This window comes from Schistocerca piceifrons, chromosome 2, assembly GCF_021461385.2.
Source record: "Schistocerca piceifrons isolate TAMUIC-IGC-003096 chromosome 2, iqSchPice1.1, whole genome shotgun sequence".
Taxonomy (NCBI): domain Eukaryota; kingdom Metazoa; phylum Arthropoda; class Insecta; order Orthoptera; family Acrididae; genus Schistocerca; species Schistocerca piceifrons.
The window spans coordinates 35,001,233-35,019,147 of NC_060139.1; the positions used below are offsets into that span (position 1 = coordinate 35,001,233).

At 41.0% G+C, this 17,915-nt stretch overlaps 1 protein-coding gene across 3 annotated transcripts in view; it reads right to left on the reverse strand.

The window, feature by feature from the left end:
• Positions 1-17,915, reverse strand: part of LOC124777045 (hexosaminidase D-like) — a 226,962-nt gene that overhangs the window by 20,219 nt on the left and 188,828 nt on the right. For 2 of the 3 annotated variants that reach the window (XM_047252310.1, XM_047252309.1), the window contains one exon: positions 14,590-14,700. In XM_047252310.1, coding sequence (XP_047108266.1) covers positions 14,590-14,700 — 111 coding nt within the window. Of the gene's footprint in view, positions 1-4,595; positions 4,886-14,589; positions 14,701-17,915 lie in introns of those variants that run through there. The other variant, XM_047252311.1, reaches the window with a different exon arrangement.

The window sequence follows — 17,915 nt, forward strand, 5'->3', positions numbered from 1 at the left end:
TCAAAGGAGAAGTAATTGTGGGTGAGGATATAGTTGGTCATGGTGATTCGGAAGGAGGTTGTTGGTTTGGAATCTGTTGAGTGTTGGGAAAGGTAGTGTTCAATAGCGGTAAGGCCATGGGCATTAGGGATGTTAGTATAAAGGGTGATGGCATCAATAGTGACAAGCGGGGCACCATGTGGTAAAGGGACAGGAACTGTGGAGAGTTGGTGAAGGAAATGTTGGTATCTTTTATATAGGAGGGTGGGTTCCGGGTAATAGGTTGAGGTATTGGTCTATGAGAGCAGAGTTTTTCTCAGTGAGGGCACAGTAACCGGCCACAATGGGGTGTCCTGGGTGGTTGGATTTATGGACTTTAGGAAGCATGTAGAAGGTAGGAGTGTGGGGAATCATAGGGGTGAGCAGAGAGATGGACTCTGAGGTGAGTTTCTGGGATGGGCCTAAGGATTTGAAACGTGACTGGAGTTCCTGCTGGATTTCTGGAATGGGGCCACTGTGGCAAGGTTTGTAGGTGGAAGTATCTGACAGTTGGCAGAGTCGTTCTGCCAGGTAATCCTTGCGGTTCAAAACAACAGTGGTGTAGCCTTTGTATGCAGATACGATGGTAGACTGTGATTCTTTCTGCGGATGTAAGGTTAGTTTGCATGTTGAGGTATTTGGGGAATGATGGTGAGGCAAGGTTCGAGGTTAAGAAATTCTGGAAAATTAACAAGGTGTGATTTGGGGGCAGTGGGGGAGGATCATGGTTGGATGGAGGACTGAACTGAGTTGGACAGGGTTCAACATTGGTCGTTGGTTGAGTCTGATTGGTAGGGTTCGTGGTGAAAAAGCGTTTCCACTGTAGGGACCGGGAGAAGGAGAGAAGGTCTTTAACAAGTCCTGCATGACTGAATTTGGGAGTGGGGTAAAATGTGAGGCCTTTGGAAGGGATTGATATTTCTGTGGGGCTAAGGCCTCTGGAGGAAAGGTTCATGACTGTGTTATGGGTCTGTTTAGGTTCTGGATTCTGTGTGTCGGTGGAAGGGAGTTTTGGAGGGCAGAGTAAGTGTAGTAGGTCTGCCAGACAGGGCTTGTCAGCCATGAGGGGATGTGGGAGAGGTTTGGAGGTTGTTGTAGAGGTGGTGGACAATGGTACTTGAAGGTGGGAGTAGGAAGTGAGCAGGATGGAGAGGTCTTTGAGGTGGTGTTGTGCATGTTGCTCTAGTTCCTGGAGCACAAGAGTTTCAATGTGTGTTATGTGTTCCAGGAATTTGGGATTCCATACCAGGTGAATTTTGCAGATGGAGAGAAGATCATGCAAGTAGGTTTGGGCTTGGTTGATATGGTTTTGCAAGACTATTTTGGTGAGGGCTAAGGATTGGCGGAATCTGAACAGGAGGACGCCATTGTGGAAAGTGGGGTGGCAGCCAGAGATGTGTAATTTGATGGTAAGGCCATTTGGGGGGATTCCATGATCCAAGCAACAGTATAGGAACAGTATGTGGGACTGGGTTCTGGCTACATATTAGGAAAATCTTCTGTATTGACACAATGGAAGGAGCAAGGATCCATGGTGGTGGAAAAAAAGGAAACATTACATAAATAAAGTAGAATACACCCAAAAAATTCGTAAAAATAAACCCAAATACATGTGAAAAATCATGAGAAGGATGAAACAGATCCAAAAGGGAGAAACAATATTAAATCTGAGGGAGTCAGAGATAGCAAAAGGCAAAAAATCAGTAAAATTGGCGTGAAGTCACAAAGAGATCAAAGAAAAGTTATAATTATAATAGAGGGAAACATTCCACGTGGGAAAAAATATCTAAAAACAAAGATGATGTGACTTACCAAACGAAAGTGCTGACAGGTCGATAGACACACAAACGAACACAAACATACACACAAAATTCAAGCTTTCGCAGCCAACGGTTGCTTCATCAGGGAAGAGGGAAGGAGAGGCAAAGACGAAAGGATGTGGGTTTTAAGGGAGAGGGTAAGGAGTCATTCCAATCCCGAGAGCGGAAAGACTTACCTTAGCGGGAAAAAAGGACAGGTATACACTCGCACATACACACATATCCATCCACACATACACAGACACAAGCAAACATTCTCTGTCTGCTTGTGTCTGTGTATGTGCGGATGGATATGTGTGTGTGTGTGGGTGTATACCTGTCCTTTTTCCTCCCGCACATACACAGACACAAGCGGATGGATATGTGTGTGTGTGCGAGTGTATACCTGTCCTTTTTTCCCCCTAAGGTAAGTCTTTCCGCTCCCGGGATTGGAATGACTCCTTACCCTCTCCCTTAAAACCCACATCCTTTCGTCTTTCCCTCTCCTTCCCTCTTTCCTGATAAAGCAACCGTTGGTTGCGAAAACTTGAATTTTGTGTGTATGTTTGTGTTTGTTTGTGTGTCTATCGACCTGTCAGCACTTTCGTTTGGTAAGTCACATCATCTTTGTTTTTAGATATAAAAGTTATAATTATACATACAGGGTGAGTCACCTAACATTACCACTGGAAACACCTCACAAACCACAACAAACACTGAATAACCAATTCCGCAGACCGAAAGTGAGGAGAAGGGCTTGTGTAACTGATTAACACAAACCACTGAGAAATGCATGGAAGTACGACTTTTAACACATACTTATGTTTCTTTAAATGGAAACCTGTTATTATTTTTAGCACAACTGAAAATAGAAAAAAATACTTAATCAATGTCATTTCTTACACTGTAAAATGTTAATTACATCCAGAGTAATTTTTAACATAAAACTGACACTTGAGTAAATCGGAAGCAGTTCAATTATGTGTATCAGAGAGAACCAAATTAATTAGGGATACAAAAAGAACAGTGATGTAATGTAGGTACAGAAGAGACATGAACAGCACGTTATGTCCACTTGCTAACATTTTTATTAGTCTTTTTCTCTGAAGAATACTGTACAGTACTGATTTGTTAGAAGAAAATATACATTAACATGAGAATGTCGTTAAACTTAACAAATTTGGTTTTTGTTTTCAGTTACAGAATGTAAAAGATTGTGTCTGACATTTCAGGCCAATAAATGTTCAAAGTGGTGTCCATCATTTGCTGCACACATTTGCAATCTACTGCATAATGAATGTCTTATATGGCACAGTACATCTGGTGTACTGTTGCCACAGGCTGCCTCAATACAATGTTTCATATCCTCTGGGGTTGTAGGCACATCACAGTACACATTCTCCTTTAACGTACTCCACCAAAAGAAGTCTAAAGATGTAAGATCAGGACAACGGGCTGGCCAATTTATGCGTCTGCCATGTCCTATGAGATGCCCGTCGAACATTCTGTCAAGGGTCAGCCTAGTGTTCAATGCAGAATGTGCAGCAGCACCATCATGTTGATACCACATACGTCTATGCATTTCCAGCGGGACATTTTCTAGCAATGTTGGCAGATCATTTTGTACAAACTCAATGTATTTTGCAGCTGTTTGGGTGTCTTCAATGAAGTGAGAATGAATGAGGTGGTCGCCAATTACTCTGCATCATACATTTACATTTCACAGTGGCTGTCACTCTACCTCTCGAAGCCAGCGAGGATCGTCCACGGACCAGTAATGCATGTTTCGTAGATTCACTGCCTCGCAGTTTGTGAAACCTGCATTATCAGAAAACAGGTAGAACTGCAAAGTATTCTCTGTTAATGTCCATTGACAGAAATTCACTGGATTATTGTGTGTGGGTTCATGGCAAAAGCAGCTAACACACCAACTGCACCCGTTCTCCTGTGAAAGAGTGGGGGAGGGGGATGGGGAGGGGTTTTTAGGATGAGATACAAGATCATGTGGCACCGGAAAGGTGTGGGAAATAACATGCAAAAATACATGAGAGTGACGCTGGGAGAGTGATCAATTTGAAGAGTATGGTGGGGTGGTGATGGGGGGATTGGGGAGAGAGGTGGGGGTGAGGGAGATTTCAATATTGAAGTCCTGTATTAATATTATTTATATTATACACTTTTTTTATCCTAGTACTATACTCACGTTTTGCATCTCTTTTGAGAAAAGAAAAACAAATATAAATTTGAATTATAAAATAATGGTCGTCAACCAAAGAAGTACAAAAATGGAAGAGCCACCCAGAACTGCTAATGAATGACCAAATGGAATTTTCTTTCTCATCACTTCTGGATACCGTCAAAACAGCTAAAGTGTTGATTTCTTCTGCTCCCCCAAATGCTCCGTATATTTCAGTTATATACCTTGCACCAAAAATTCCATTCTTAAATATAGTGAAACTTAATGAAACAAGCTTGACTAGCATGTAATAACCACTACCTTGTTGTCAATATTGTGTTTTGTGTTATACTGTGTTATATTATGAGAAAGTCTTTATTTAACCTTTAATCTATTTAACTAATTGTCAATATCTTGTAGTGAGAGACTATACAGGATGATTAAAAAAATTGTTCTGTGTTCTTACAGGAAACAGTACTGATCAAAACTAGAAAAAAATGTCCAGAAACAAATACCTGTTGATATATGGATCACTTTATTTGTATTACGAATAGTCAGTACTCACTAGTGTATGTTTTCTGACAGTTGATGTTCACTGCTAATTTTTATTGGTTGTGTTAGTCTCTGTGTTTAGCCTTCACTGTTATGATGTCGTCAGACATTCACAACAGTCTCCTGAATCAGCCATCAGACATTGTCTTATTTTGATGTTGTGCTGGCATCAGTTGACAATTAGTGATTCCATGGAGTATGAACAATGTACTCAGTGATATACAATCATATTTTTTCATAAGGAAATAGCAGACATGTACCCTGTCATGCCTCTGCCAACAGCATTAATCAACAACCACTCATAGAGTATGCAAACACTGTCCTCAGTGTTGCATTACATCTGAAATAAAACAAGAAGAGTAGTTGAGGACATACAGTAACGTGGTATCCCAGTTCATCTGACCTTAATCCCTTATATTTTTGACTGTAAGACTTTTAAATGAATTAGTGTATTTCACATGCATTGACATATTACAGGAGCATGTGTTCACACATGTGTTCAAATCTGATAGCAACCAGATGTGTATTCATGGGTTTGTGATTCTTTGAGAAGGAGGGCTGAAGGAAATGTAATAATGAATGGCAACAAAAATGGGTACCTTCTGTGATATAATAGGCAGATCGGTATCATAGAACAGAATTACCCATATCTCAATCAGTACCTGTTTCCTAGTTTTGCTCTCCAGTCAGAATTACCTCCTCTGTTGTATACTGAAGATCTTAATGTATTTTAACTTGGCACTCAATCTTTTTCTGATGATTGGTCCAGACCACATCAGGAGATGCAAAAAACATATTTGAACATTCACATCAGAAAATGGGTCTGTAACCCAAATCCTTGTTCACATAAAATAATTCTTTGTGAAACGTGTGCAAGAAACTGTGTTTTTTGTGTCCTTATTTACAATGTTTCCCCAAACCCAAAGGCATGTCAGTTAAAGCAAAACCTTTACACAATACCTGAAACTAACAACCCAAATAAAATTAGAACAATAGGGGCAATAGCTCAAAAAGGACTAGAAAATCAATTAAAGAATACACATTCAGCCAAATCAGTAAATCCATGCTCTACAATGGACATTAAGAACGTAATTAACTGTCTCAAAACTAAAAACCCTAATGTGTTGAAAATATCTCAAATCACTCACTTAAAACCTGTTCTTCACATGCAATCAGTATATTCAATCAAAACTGCGAAACATTATTATCAAAAAGATTTGTTTCCAGTTGGTTTTTAGTACAGTATTGTTATAAACTTTTACAAGAAAAGTAATAAGACAGATATTAGTACTTATAAACCAGTTTCACTGCTTGCTTGCTTTTCACAAGTACTGGAAAACTATGTAGTTAAGAACAAATAAAAAACTTCTCTTAAAATGAGATACTTAGTCTCAGTTTTGAGTTACAAAATGATCTATTCATTGTACAAGTAATTTTTAATTAGTTTATAAACAGTCTGACAATTTAGTATAGATGATGAATAACAGACAGGCACAACAAAAAGAGTACTAAATATGTAAGCTTTCGGCCAGTAGGTCTTCTTCTAAAATAAACAACACACACACACACACACACACACACACACACACACACACACACACAATAAAATTAAAATTACTGTCTCTGGCTGCTGGGTCATTATTCCATCCTGGATTTTCCATTATATGAAGTTTAAATGACAAAATATTGCCAGTAGGTACTTTCTGTTATTTGTTAAAAGTGATTCAAAATGTTACTTTAGAGCAGGGCTGTGCCTGGGCCTGAGTGCCGAAGTGCTCAGCTTCATAGCACATTCCCTGACACCGTCTGAGTGCAAGGAGGGGGAAGAAGGGAAAACTACAAATGAGCCACATTTAAATGGCAGTGCAGTCACACTGCATAGAACTTGGTTTTATATTTCACATTTCTCACAAATTTTCAGTATTATGTAATTATTTTTAGCACACTGAATACTTAATACAATTTTTATCTGGTACAAACTATTGGCATACAGACAGACACAGAAAATTTAACAGATTTTTTGACTCAACCTGCCATGTAATCACCACTTATTTAGCTTCATAAATGAAAAAAGGTCTCTAACACAAATGTGTCACTTGAAATATTGTAGCGCTTTTGCAACCTCATTATTTAGCCATGGAAATTCTGACTGAGGAAAGCAATGTATACACCCTGGGCAGTTCTAAAGTAAAACGATTTGTCATTAAAACTGGAACTATTGTGCAAGTCAGTTGCATCTGCACATGCACAGGGCACTTTCAATTGAAACGCAAAATGGTGTCAGAAAGAGCTCAAAAAGAGATTTAAGATTTATAGTGCCCATGAAACCTTTAGAAAACTATTCATGTAATTCTCCCAAGGCCACAGTGAATTGTTCAAACATCACATTTTCTTTAATGGCAGTGAGCTTATGGAACTGGAATGCACTTGTCAGAATGTGTCCCTTCTATAATGTGTTTTCTTTTTAAATGGATCTCCATCAAATCAGAAAGAAGTCGTTTCTCATCTTGTAATGTCGGACTGTGGACAGTGAGTAGTTAAGTCCACTTAAAATGTGAGGTCTCCAATACATTCTGGATGTTCTAGTTTTCGTTCCTGCACTCGTTTGTCATACATACTTCAACAATAGCAGGTTTTAAATCGAAAATCACTCCAGACCTGCACCTTGACTTAATGGTGGTGGTGGTGGTTAGTGTTTAACGTCCCGTCGACAACGAGGTCATTAGAGACGGAGCGCAAGCTCGGGTTAGGGAAGGATTGGGAAGGAAATCGGCCGTGCCCTTTCAAAGGAACCATCCCGGCATTTGCCTGAAACGATTTAGGGAAATCACGGAAAACCTAAATCAGGATGGCTGGAGACGGGATTGAACCGTTGTCCTCCCGAATGCGAGTCCAGTGTGCTAACCACTGCGCCACCTCGCTCGGTCCTTGACTTAACCAACATACTTTGCAGTAATATATAAAGGTTCCATACTCTTCATTCAGTTCCATCAAAAACTGCTGCAAATGACAGATGAATAATGCATGCAACGTCATAAATTTTACTATTCATACCACCAATTGCTTGACATGCTAATTGCCTGGAAATTTAGAACTAAGTGCTTCTTGATGTACTGAACAATGAATCCCATCTGTTGATCATTGTAATTGTTTGCTCTTTCATTGTCAACTGTTCCAGGTACTTGCAGGAAGGAACAAGCAAAGCTGAGTGACAGGTCGGGCCTTGGCCTGCATGCGGCTGACATACAAGGCCCACGTGAAGTTTGACTTGCAGTGGCTGGCCCTATTTAAGAGCAACTCAAATTTTAAGATATTAGGAATCTTGGCAGTATCCATTTCTCATCCTTCCTATGTAAAATGAATGCAGAAAGTCTTATTACGGAACTTGGAAAGTGTACATAATGCATCAGTGTCTGAAGTGCACCACAGGAACTGATATTGGGCCTGTTCTTGTTGTTGTTGTTGTTGTTATAGATTAGAATAATTCAGAAAGCAAGATCCAATTAGTTGCAGAATGGAAACCACAATGAACATCAAAAATGTTTTATTTGAAACAATTAGTTACACCTTCCAGCTACTTCTCTACATAGTCGCTGCTCAGAGTTAGACATCTGTTGCAGCATTCCACCAACATTCAAATAACTTGTCATAGAAGGTAGCCACCTGTGCTTTCCAACAATTCCCTACGCCAGTGTGCAGCTCATTGTATGTGCCAAAATGTCGTCTTCATAGACAGCAGTTCGCTGAGCACAGATGAAAATCAGTGGGAGCCTAGTCTGGGCTGCATGGTGGGTGATCAAACACTTCTCACTGAAAATGTTGCAGGTGCATCCTCATTACCCCTGCAGTGTGCAGTCGAGAATTGTCATGAAGGAGGAAATGCATCAGAGTTACATTATGTGGAGCTGAAGAAATCAGGTGGAATCTCTCAGCAGGCAACCATACTTGGCGGGAGACATTATTTTCTAGGCATCTTTACCTGCTCACTGTGCACTCAGAACTGAAAAAGAGGGATGTGACACGATCAATGTGCATACTAGAGGCACTACCCAACACGTCTCTGTATATCTTCATCGAATTTTCACTGTCATTCCACTTCATGATCAGTTGAACCCTACTTTCTGAATAACCCTGATACACACAATCTATCATAGGATATCCAAGAACATGAATTAGTTCTCTTGCAGATGGTGCAAGTATTGTGATTAAGTGTAGTGGAGACAATGCCAGAAAAGGTAGATGAAATTCTCTTGAAAATTATTAACTGGTTCTCAGCAAATAGTTTGTTTCTAGACTGAGATGATACATAGAACATGGATTATATACTGCACAAGGTCTAATGACCCTTACGAATATAATACTGCACGAAAGAATATCAACGAAACAGAATTTTCAAAATTCATGGGTGTTAAATTGATAAGAAACTGAATTGAAAGTCTCATTCTATAGATCATCTTTACAGCTAATTTCAGCATTTTTGCACACTGAGTAATAGCCAACATTATTAATGAAACTATCAAAAAGTTCACTTACTGTTCTTTTTTTTCACTCACTGACATCACTCTCTACCAGATTTTGAGATAACTCATAACTGGAGAAGAAAGAATTCATTGTGTTGAAGTGTGTAGTAAGGAAATATGTAGTGTTCATTTTAGAATGCTTTTGAGACAGCATTGTGCAGACTGATTAAAGCCACACAGATCATTAGGCATTCACTCAGCTATGAAGTTTGTTGTTAACAAGCAATCACAATTCAAAAAAGAACTGAAAAGTTGTGAGACACACAACTTTGAAGATGTGCCTTGTACTAGTTATTTGCAGTCAACAGCAACAGCTGATGATGGTTGCCTACAAATTATGGTTTCCAGATACCCCAGTCAGACTGTAACAGAATTGCACATGACATGTTTGTATGTAACTAGGAGAGCTCTGTCAACCCAGAGAGTACACAACTGTTTCTTCATTATCACTTTGGCCCACAGCACCCCTTACAATCAACAGTACAAAACTCCCAGCACCAAGGTGTGTGAAGAAGAAGAGCAAAAGAACACCTGGAATGGAACTGGGACCAGCGACATCAGGTTCTCTTCAACAGTGACTGGAGGATTTGTTTGGCACCTGATGAACATCACAGAAGAGCGTGGAGGTGGCCAGGTTCGAATGCACATGTACGGCAGGCAGTGCTATGGCTTCAGCAGAAAGTTGGGTCAGTCATGTTTTGGGCTGGTATCATGTGCACATGTCAGACACCTCATATCACTATTAATGGTGATTTGATGGTTTTGCACTACTGAGGTACAATCTTCCAATTTCAAATCTCATGAACAACTTTCTCCAGGAGGCAGGAATCAGTTGGATGGAACGGCCTGTGGTAACCTTAGAAGGGCTGCTGTCTAAAGTGAGGGCTAGCCTTGAGCATCAAGGACAGCATTCTAAGGAATAAGGAATGAAGCAACTTACAAAGAGGAAAGGAGGAGGGAGGAAGGGGGGGAATAGAGGGGGGGAAGGGAGATAGAGGGGGGGGAAGGGAGATAGAGGGGGGGGGGGAAGTGTGGTGGATGGACAGGTTGGGGGGGGGGGGGGGGGGGAAGGGAGACATCAACAACAGCAACGTTCCATTGAATCTACATTCATACACGTTGACAGATGTGCATGTGGTGGACAACTGTTGTGAATGTAGTAACTGAATGCAACTATTAATTCAGTCCAAACACCCATGGTAACAGAAAAACATTGCCCTGATACAGTTCTTTATCAGTAGTCACTGTATGCTATGATTGTTAATCACTTTTCTGATAGGATGGCACTATAGCAAAGACATGGCACACAATAACAATTAACAAACAACATTTACACGGTCCAGTCACATAAATGTGAACACTGCATGTGTTCGACAACCGTGCAATAACCACTCACAGACGCTAGGTGGTGGTACCAGCAGTGGAGGGTATATAAAGCATGTGAGAGGGATGCAGAAAACAGTGATATCATTGTTATAATTTGGAAACAGAGCGATTTATCTTGACGTCCAAAAGGGCATGACCATTAGCTTGCGGGTCAGAACAGATAAGTTTGCAACATGTTTACGTGCCACCACAGTTAAACTATACTATCATGGAAAATGGCACTATCCAAATCTGGTTCTGAGGCAACTGTGGTGCACCACGGGCCATAGATGACAGGTTGAAAGATGGCTGTGGAGATGTGTACAAGCAAATAGACAAGCAACTGTTGAGCAGCTGACCACCCAGGTGAACCACGAGGCTACCAACAGTGTCTCCTCAGTATATGCCAAGTATTCAAGTGAACACTGGTGCGTGTGGGCCTCCACAACTGGCACCTGGTTCAAGAACCCACAATGAGCGCTGTTCATTGATGAGGAAGGTTGGTCTCTACCAGCTAGTACTGCAACTGAACGTCCATTGAGTGGTGACAGATGACCCTCTCAGGTGAATCACATTTTATATTCCACCAAAGTGAAACATCCGAAAGCAAACACCCTGTAACAATTATTGGAAGTTTCCAGCCTGGATGAGAGAGAGTAATGGTTTCAAGAATGTTTTTGTGGCGATCCCTGGGTGATCTTGTTGTTCTGGAATACACAGTGCATCTACACAACAAGTATTCATCTATGCTTGGGGATCTTGATCTCCCATACATGCAGTTTGTTTTTCCTAGGTACAATGACATCTACCACCAGGACATAATGTGTCACACAGATCGCAGTGTATGTGCGTGGTTTGAAGAGCACCAGGATGATTTATAATACTCCACTGGCCACCAAACTCCATAGATTTAACCCCAACTGAGAATCTGTAGGACCACCTCAATTGGGCTGTTCATGGCATCTACATCAATACTCTGTAAATCACATTTAAGTCCTGGCAGAGGGTTCATCAAACCACCTTCACAATTTGCTATTATTCCAATCTTGTGTAGCACACGGAAAGAGCGAACACCTATACCTTTCCATACGAGTTCCGATTTCCCTTATTTTATCGTGGTGATTGTTTCTCCCTATGTAGGTTGTAATCAACAAAATATTTCTGCATTCGGAGGAGAAAGTTGGTGATTGAAATTTCATGAGAAGATTCCGCTGCAACAAAAAATGCCTTTGTTTTAACGATGTCCTCCCCAAATCCTGTATCATTTCAGCGACACTCTCTCCCCCGTTTTGCAATAATACAAAACTTGCTGCCCTTCTTAGAACTTTTTATATGTATTCTGTCAATCCTATCTGGTAAAGATTACACACCGTGCAGCAGTATTCTAAAAGAAGATGAACAAGCATAGTGTAGGCAGTCTCCTTAGTAGAACTGCTACATTTTCTAAGTGTCCTGCCAATAAAACGCAGTCTTTGGTTAGCCTTCCCCACAACATTTTCTGTGTTCCTTCCAATTTAAGTTGTTCACAACTGTGATTCCTGGGTATTTAGTTGAATTTATGACCTTCAGATTTGACTGATTTATTGCGTAACCGAAGTTTAACGGATTCCTTTTAGCACTCATGTGGATGACCTCACACTTTTCTTTATTTAGGGTCAATTGCCAATTTTTGCACCATACTGATATCTTTTCTAAATCATTTTGCAATTTGTTCTGATCTTCTGATGACTTTACTAGTCGATAAACGACAGCGTCATCTGCAAACGACCTAAGACGGCTGGTCAGATTGTCTCCCACATCGTGTATATAGATACGGAATAGCAAAGGGCCTGTAATACTACCTTGGGTAACGATATGGACCCTCACCCGAGAAACCTAGTGCAGTTGGCCGCGACACTGAAGTTGCCTTGGCTCCACATCCCTGTCAGTACCTTCCAGAGCCTCAATGAGTCTCTTCCTGCAGGCACTGCAAAAGTGGATATACAGGTGTTTGACAGGTGGTCACATTATTGTGACCAGACAGTGTATTAAGAGTGCGTTACAAACTGGTAATTGACTTTGGTACAGATGCATGTTACTTGATGTCCTAAACCTAGTATAGCGATATCTAACGACCTTTTCTGTCTCCTGGCAGTCTGTGATATCTTAAGTGTCACTGAAGCAATGTTTACAATCACTCTGTTAATGATTCACATTCTCTGTAAACAGTGAATGCTACATTAGAAGACAGTCTTTGGAGTACTGTCTGAGATGACTGCAGGCACTGAATGACATTGTCTAATTGCTTTTGCAGAACGGTCTACTGCTGATGCAGAACTTTCTTAGTGTTTGTGGCACATGGTGTTTTGAGCCTGTTGGTGGAAGAATACCTATGTCCAGCCCTACAGGGTGGAGACAAAGTGTATCATGGTTGACAGCAATCCTTATTGGCTGTTCACAATATTGGTGGACATACACAACGTGCCGGAGAAAGTGGTGTGGAAGCTGAAAGATGTCCGAGTTTGTGAGCGCCATCTAAAGGCTGCAGCACAGTGCTGCAAGACAGAAGGCAAGTGGTCGTGCTTGTGGTGGCGGCCTCTTGTGGTATTTGTTGTGTACCTCTTGCTGGGTACACAACAAAAAACTCCTCTCAGCAATATGTAACGCCAAAAAGAAAAATGATTCACACTATCCACTATTCAGTGTGAGACACAAAAAAATGAAGTATTCATTTGTAAAACTCTTTTTAACACTAACCCAATGAAGTACAAAGTCTAGAAGATAATAACAAAATCTTCAAATGAAAATTAAGATAAAATCAATATGGAAGGAATGAAGTAAACAAGTCACTGGATAGGTGAAATGTTGAGTAGTCAGCAGGCACATAACAAGACAGAAAAATGTCAAGCAGAGTGGATGTAGGGAGAAAGGAGGTGGGGAGTGGGGATGGAGGGGTGGACGGAAGGGTGGCTGATGACAGGGATTGGATGGAGAGGTAGCAAGCAGTGATGAGCAATCCCCTGCCCAGCAATCCATCGGCTTCTATGGAAAGGTTCTACATTCTAAACCTAATCTGTAATCAGATCTCCTACACCTTATCCACACCCACATACCAGCTGAAAGGAGAAAGCACCCTCCTCCCGCTTCCTCCGCATTACACAGTATCAGCTCAGAGTGCAACAACTAATCATATCCTTTGACAGGACTATGGCTATCTATCATGATGTCCAGAAGCGAGGGGCATACTACACACAATTCTTTCTATGGGTCCTAAAGTGTTACTTGTCATGCAAACACTGTTTCTAATGGCGTATCTGCACATGCTCCCATTCCTCTGACTACTCCCGTGAACTGGATGCTAAGGGCCACCCACCTCTATCATCATGCTGAATTGGGGCAACTTTACTATATTCTCGCCATGAGTTTCCCTGACCTCCCACTTCACTCATTTGCATTTACAGCCTCCTCTCTGCAGCCTTCCGCTTTATCTCTTCTATATCCCACACCCAATCCAGTTCTCCATATTATTGTGCACTATGCACAACTTCCCGTCCCTGCGCCACAGTGAAATCCAGCTGTTAGACCTCATTCCCTTTAATTCTCCCTCCTACTTCCCACCTCATTTCTCCTCTTGCCCAGTCCACCCATTACAACCCTTCAACCCAGTTGAGCTGCAGTGCCGGCACAATATAATTATGCAGGTGTATATGATTCTGTCAGCTGTGAAGGAGGATTCACCCAAAAGTTCAGTAACATTCTCAGCCTTGTTCCCATGTTTTTCATTGACCTAGTGCCTCAAAAGTACATGGTGAATTGTTACTTTTACTTCATTCATATCCTGCCAATTACTTTCCATTACCATATTTCTGTGAAGTACGTTCCATTACTATATCTCTTCCTTCTCCCTAGAGGAATTTCTGAACATGTGGTAGGATGACAATTTTGCGAGTATCTGTTTTTGCAGATGGAATTACATCTAATTAAAAGAGTCAATAAAGATTAATGCAAAAGTCAGTCTTGTAAATTATCATCTTGGTACCACACTTTTCATTGAGAAAATGTATTACAGTTGTTAATTGACTGACACATACCACATCACTGTGAAGGATAAAAGATATGGTGCAGGGGCATGCAAATAATTAATGTAGTACTTGGAAGGTTCATATGAATATATACTAACTGTTCACTATCAACAATGTTCCGGTACTTGACACGAAGGTTCATGAACCACTCAACGCCAACACGAACCTTCCATCCAGGGAATGACAATTGTTGTGGTACTGGTTGCGGTCTGAAACAAATAAAATAACTATTAATATTAAAATGACCCCCCCCCCCCCCCACACACACACACTCTTATTGCAAGCTATGCAGACTGACAGACACAAAGCTGTGTGAACGGTATTTTGAAGTGGCATGATGAGCTCCAGTAAGAGCTACAAGTCACTGAATGTGTTCTCAGGATACCGTCTGTAAGTCTATTACAATTTCAATTCATAGATTCTTGAGGCATTATGGCAGGCCAGAATCTCTTACATCTTCAACCAGCAATGTGGTTATAGACACGTTAGCCATGAAATTAAGTATATTACTTTAAGTTGCGGAGAATCACTGTACATTCCTGACAATATGTGATCAAGCATTGTCTTGAAAGGACAAAGACCAAAGAATATATTGAAGTAAGGGTGGGACATTTACTCTATCTCTTTCTCATAGAACCCACTGCTGCTGGAAGGACTCACAAATGCCAGGTCTGTGTTGGATATTCAATGATGTTGGATCTCTCCTGGTAGTCACTCAATAAAATGCGCGTGGATATTTAATGCTGAATTATAGATGCCATAAACTACAGTGAGGACACTACACTTACAACCATACTTTTAACTACAATTACAATGGCAAAATCATGTTTATTTTAGTGTAATATTTGATGACTGATGGTGTGATAGCATGGTGCATTTTTTAATAACATCAATCTTGGGTGCCCACATGATGGTTTGTGCGGGAGAGGGTGGGGGCCTAACAGAGGGATATGAATGAAATATTTTTAATATTTTGGAAGATAAATGGCAACTTGTAAATAGCCATAAGAAAGTTCCATTTCTGAACCTATTAAAAACCTATGTAATACTGATTTTTAAATAATTTTGCTGAAAGAAGAAAACCTGGCTAAAATATATTTATTCCTTCCCTCAGAGCTGGGGAAAGGGGGGGGGGGGGGAGGGGGTGCTTGCCCCTGGGTATGGGCATCCTTGTCGGATGCTACATACTGTGAATTCTTTCAACAACTACCAGTACCTCATAGTCATCATACACATATGTTCACTGGCCTGCTCAATAATAACCTAACAAGATAACACTCAACCACATTCCTCTTGTGAATGACTAGGGCAGAGACTGCTATTCTTGTAGTGCCATTACATTACTGGTGGAATATTTGTGGGATAAGATCAATGTGACCACCCAATGTCTTCTAATTACAAGCAGCAAAGAGAAAATGTATGTAACACTGAGGAGGTGTGTCATATTTGCAAACATAAAGACACTTTCATTACCACAGTGAAACATTCCAATTATGGGCCACTGCACATACAAATAACTAACTAATTAAATAATAAAGAGTTGTGATCTGTGATCAGAGCATCACAATTGCTAACACACACAACACTTCACCAGACAGTGTTTGCCCCCCCCCCCCCTCTCTCTCTCTCTCTCTCTCTCTCTCTCTCTCTCTCTCTCTCTCTCTCTACACATACACTGCTATCCCTTCCCCTTCCCTGCCCCCCCCCCCTCCCCCCTCCAGATTGCTGCTTGCATCCCACATGATAGTTGCATTCCGGCCTGCGGTACTGGAGTTGGCGGTCATGTGTGCATGAGGTGTGCTTCCTCTTGTGTTTGTGTGGGCGCGCGTGTGTTTGTTACCAATGAAGGCTGTGGCCGAAAGCTTTATGTGAGTGTAAAGCTACGTCCAAACTGAAGCATGATATGTTCCAAGATGGCCGCCGAGTAAGTGACGCCAGAAACCATTTCCAGAAAGCTAAGTGATTTAGACAGGGAAATAATTTAGTTTAACGCCGACAACAAATTAAATACGCGCATTAGTGTATCGTTTAGTCTTGCTGTTAAAGGTTTGACTTTTCTTTGCGTATTTTTTCAGAAAACACGAAAAGATCGTAACTTCGTGAAGTCGCGCTCAGGCTTAAATTTTGTAAACATGTTTGTTTCTTGTTTCACGGTAATTTAACTAGTTTCTCGGTAACAAATAAGTAAACTACTGTAAATAGCATATAACTTCATTGTTTTAATACAGATTTCAGAAAAACAGCGTAACTTTATATCAGAAACTTGCTTACATACATTTGTTTACAGGCCTAATTCTCGTAACATTTTTGGAGAATCAAAGTTAAAGTATCTCGTTTAATTGTCCTTTTTTCATTCCATCGAGTGAAATATATAATAAATAGCGTATACCTTCATTGTTTTAATACAGATCTCAGAAAAACAGCGGAATTTTAAATCAGAAACTTGCTTATATACATTTGTGAATAGGCTTAATTTCTTGTAACGTCTTTTTTGATTTTCGGTAATTTAATTGCTTTATTCTAGCTAAAGTATTATTTTTGCCATGAGAGAGAAGTGCCTGACTTGCCGTAGAATTGTTAGTTCTGGGGTTTGGTGTGATGGATGCAGTAGTTTTTTTCACTGGCGGGACTGCAGTGGCGTGGGTGTTGGGAAAGTGGATCAGGCTCATCAGTGGTTATGTAGGATTTGCAGCAGAGATAGGAAGATAGTGGAACAGGAGGGGAAAATTGCTGCCCTTCAGGCTGAGCTAGATCAGGCTAGGGAAGATCTGGGCAGGTTAAGGAGAGAGAAGGGCAAAGAGAGGTGGGAAGTGGCAACAGGTAGCAGAAGGAACAGGCCTAGAACTAAGTCTGACAGTTTTGTGGTGAATGTCAAAAATAAGTTTGACCTGTTGCTTCAGTTAGAAACTGATGGGCCTCAAGCAGAGGTAGGTGTAGACAGGACACAACAAACTTTCAATAGGAAATTGAAAAAGAATGTAGGAAAGTCATCGAAAAGGAAGAAGGTTTTGTTGTTAGGCAGTTCTCATGCCAGAGGTGTAGGCCAACTTCTGCAGGAGGAATTAGGACCAGAACACCAGGTCACAAATTTTTTCAAACCAAGTGCTAGTCTGGGTCAGGTGACAGAGGATTTAGGTTCACTCGGTAAAGGATTTACCAGGGAAGACACCGTGGTTATTGTGGGAGGGCCAGGGAACAGCATCGACAGACGTCCTGGGTACAGTGTAGAGTGTGACCTGGTAAAGATTGTGTCGGCATCGAGACACACCAATGTTGAATTTGTATCTGTCCTGAGACGCCATGACCAGCCTCATTTGAACTCTACTGTTGGGAGAGTTAATTTGGAGTTGGAACGGCTGCTTGGGTCGGGTGCAGGGGCTCATATTGGTGTGGTTCCTGTTGATTCACTCAGTAGGTGGGACTA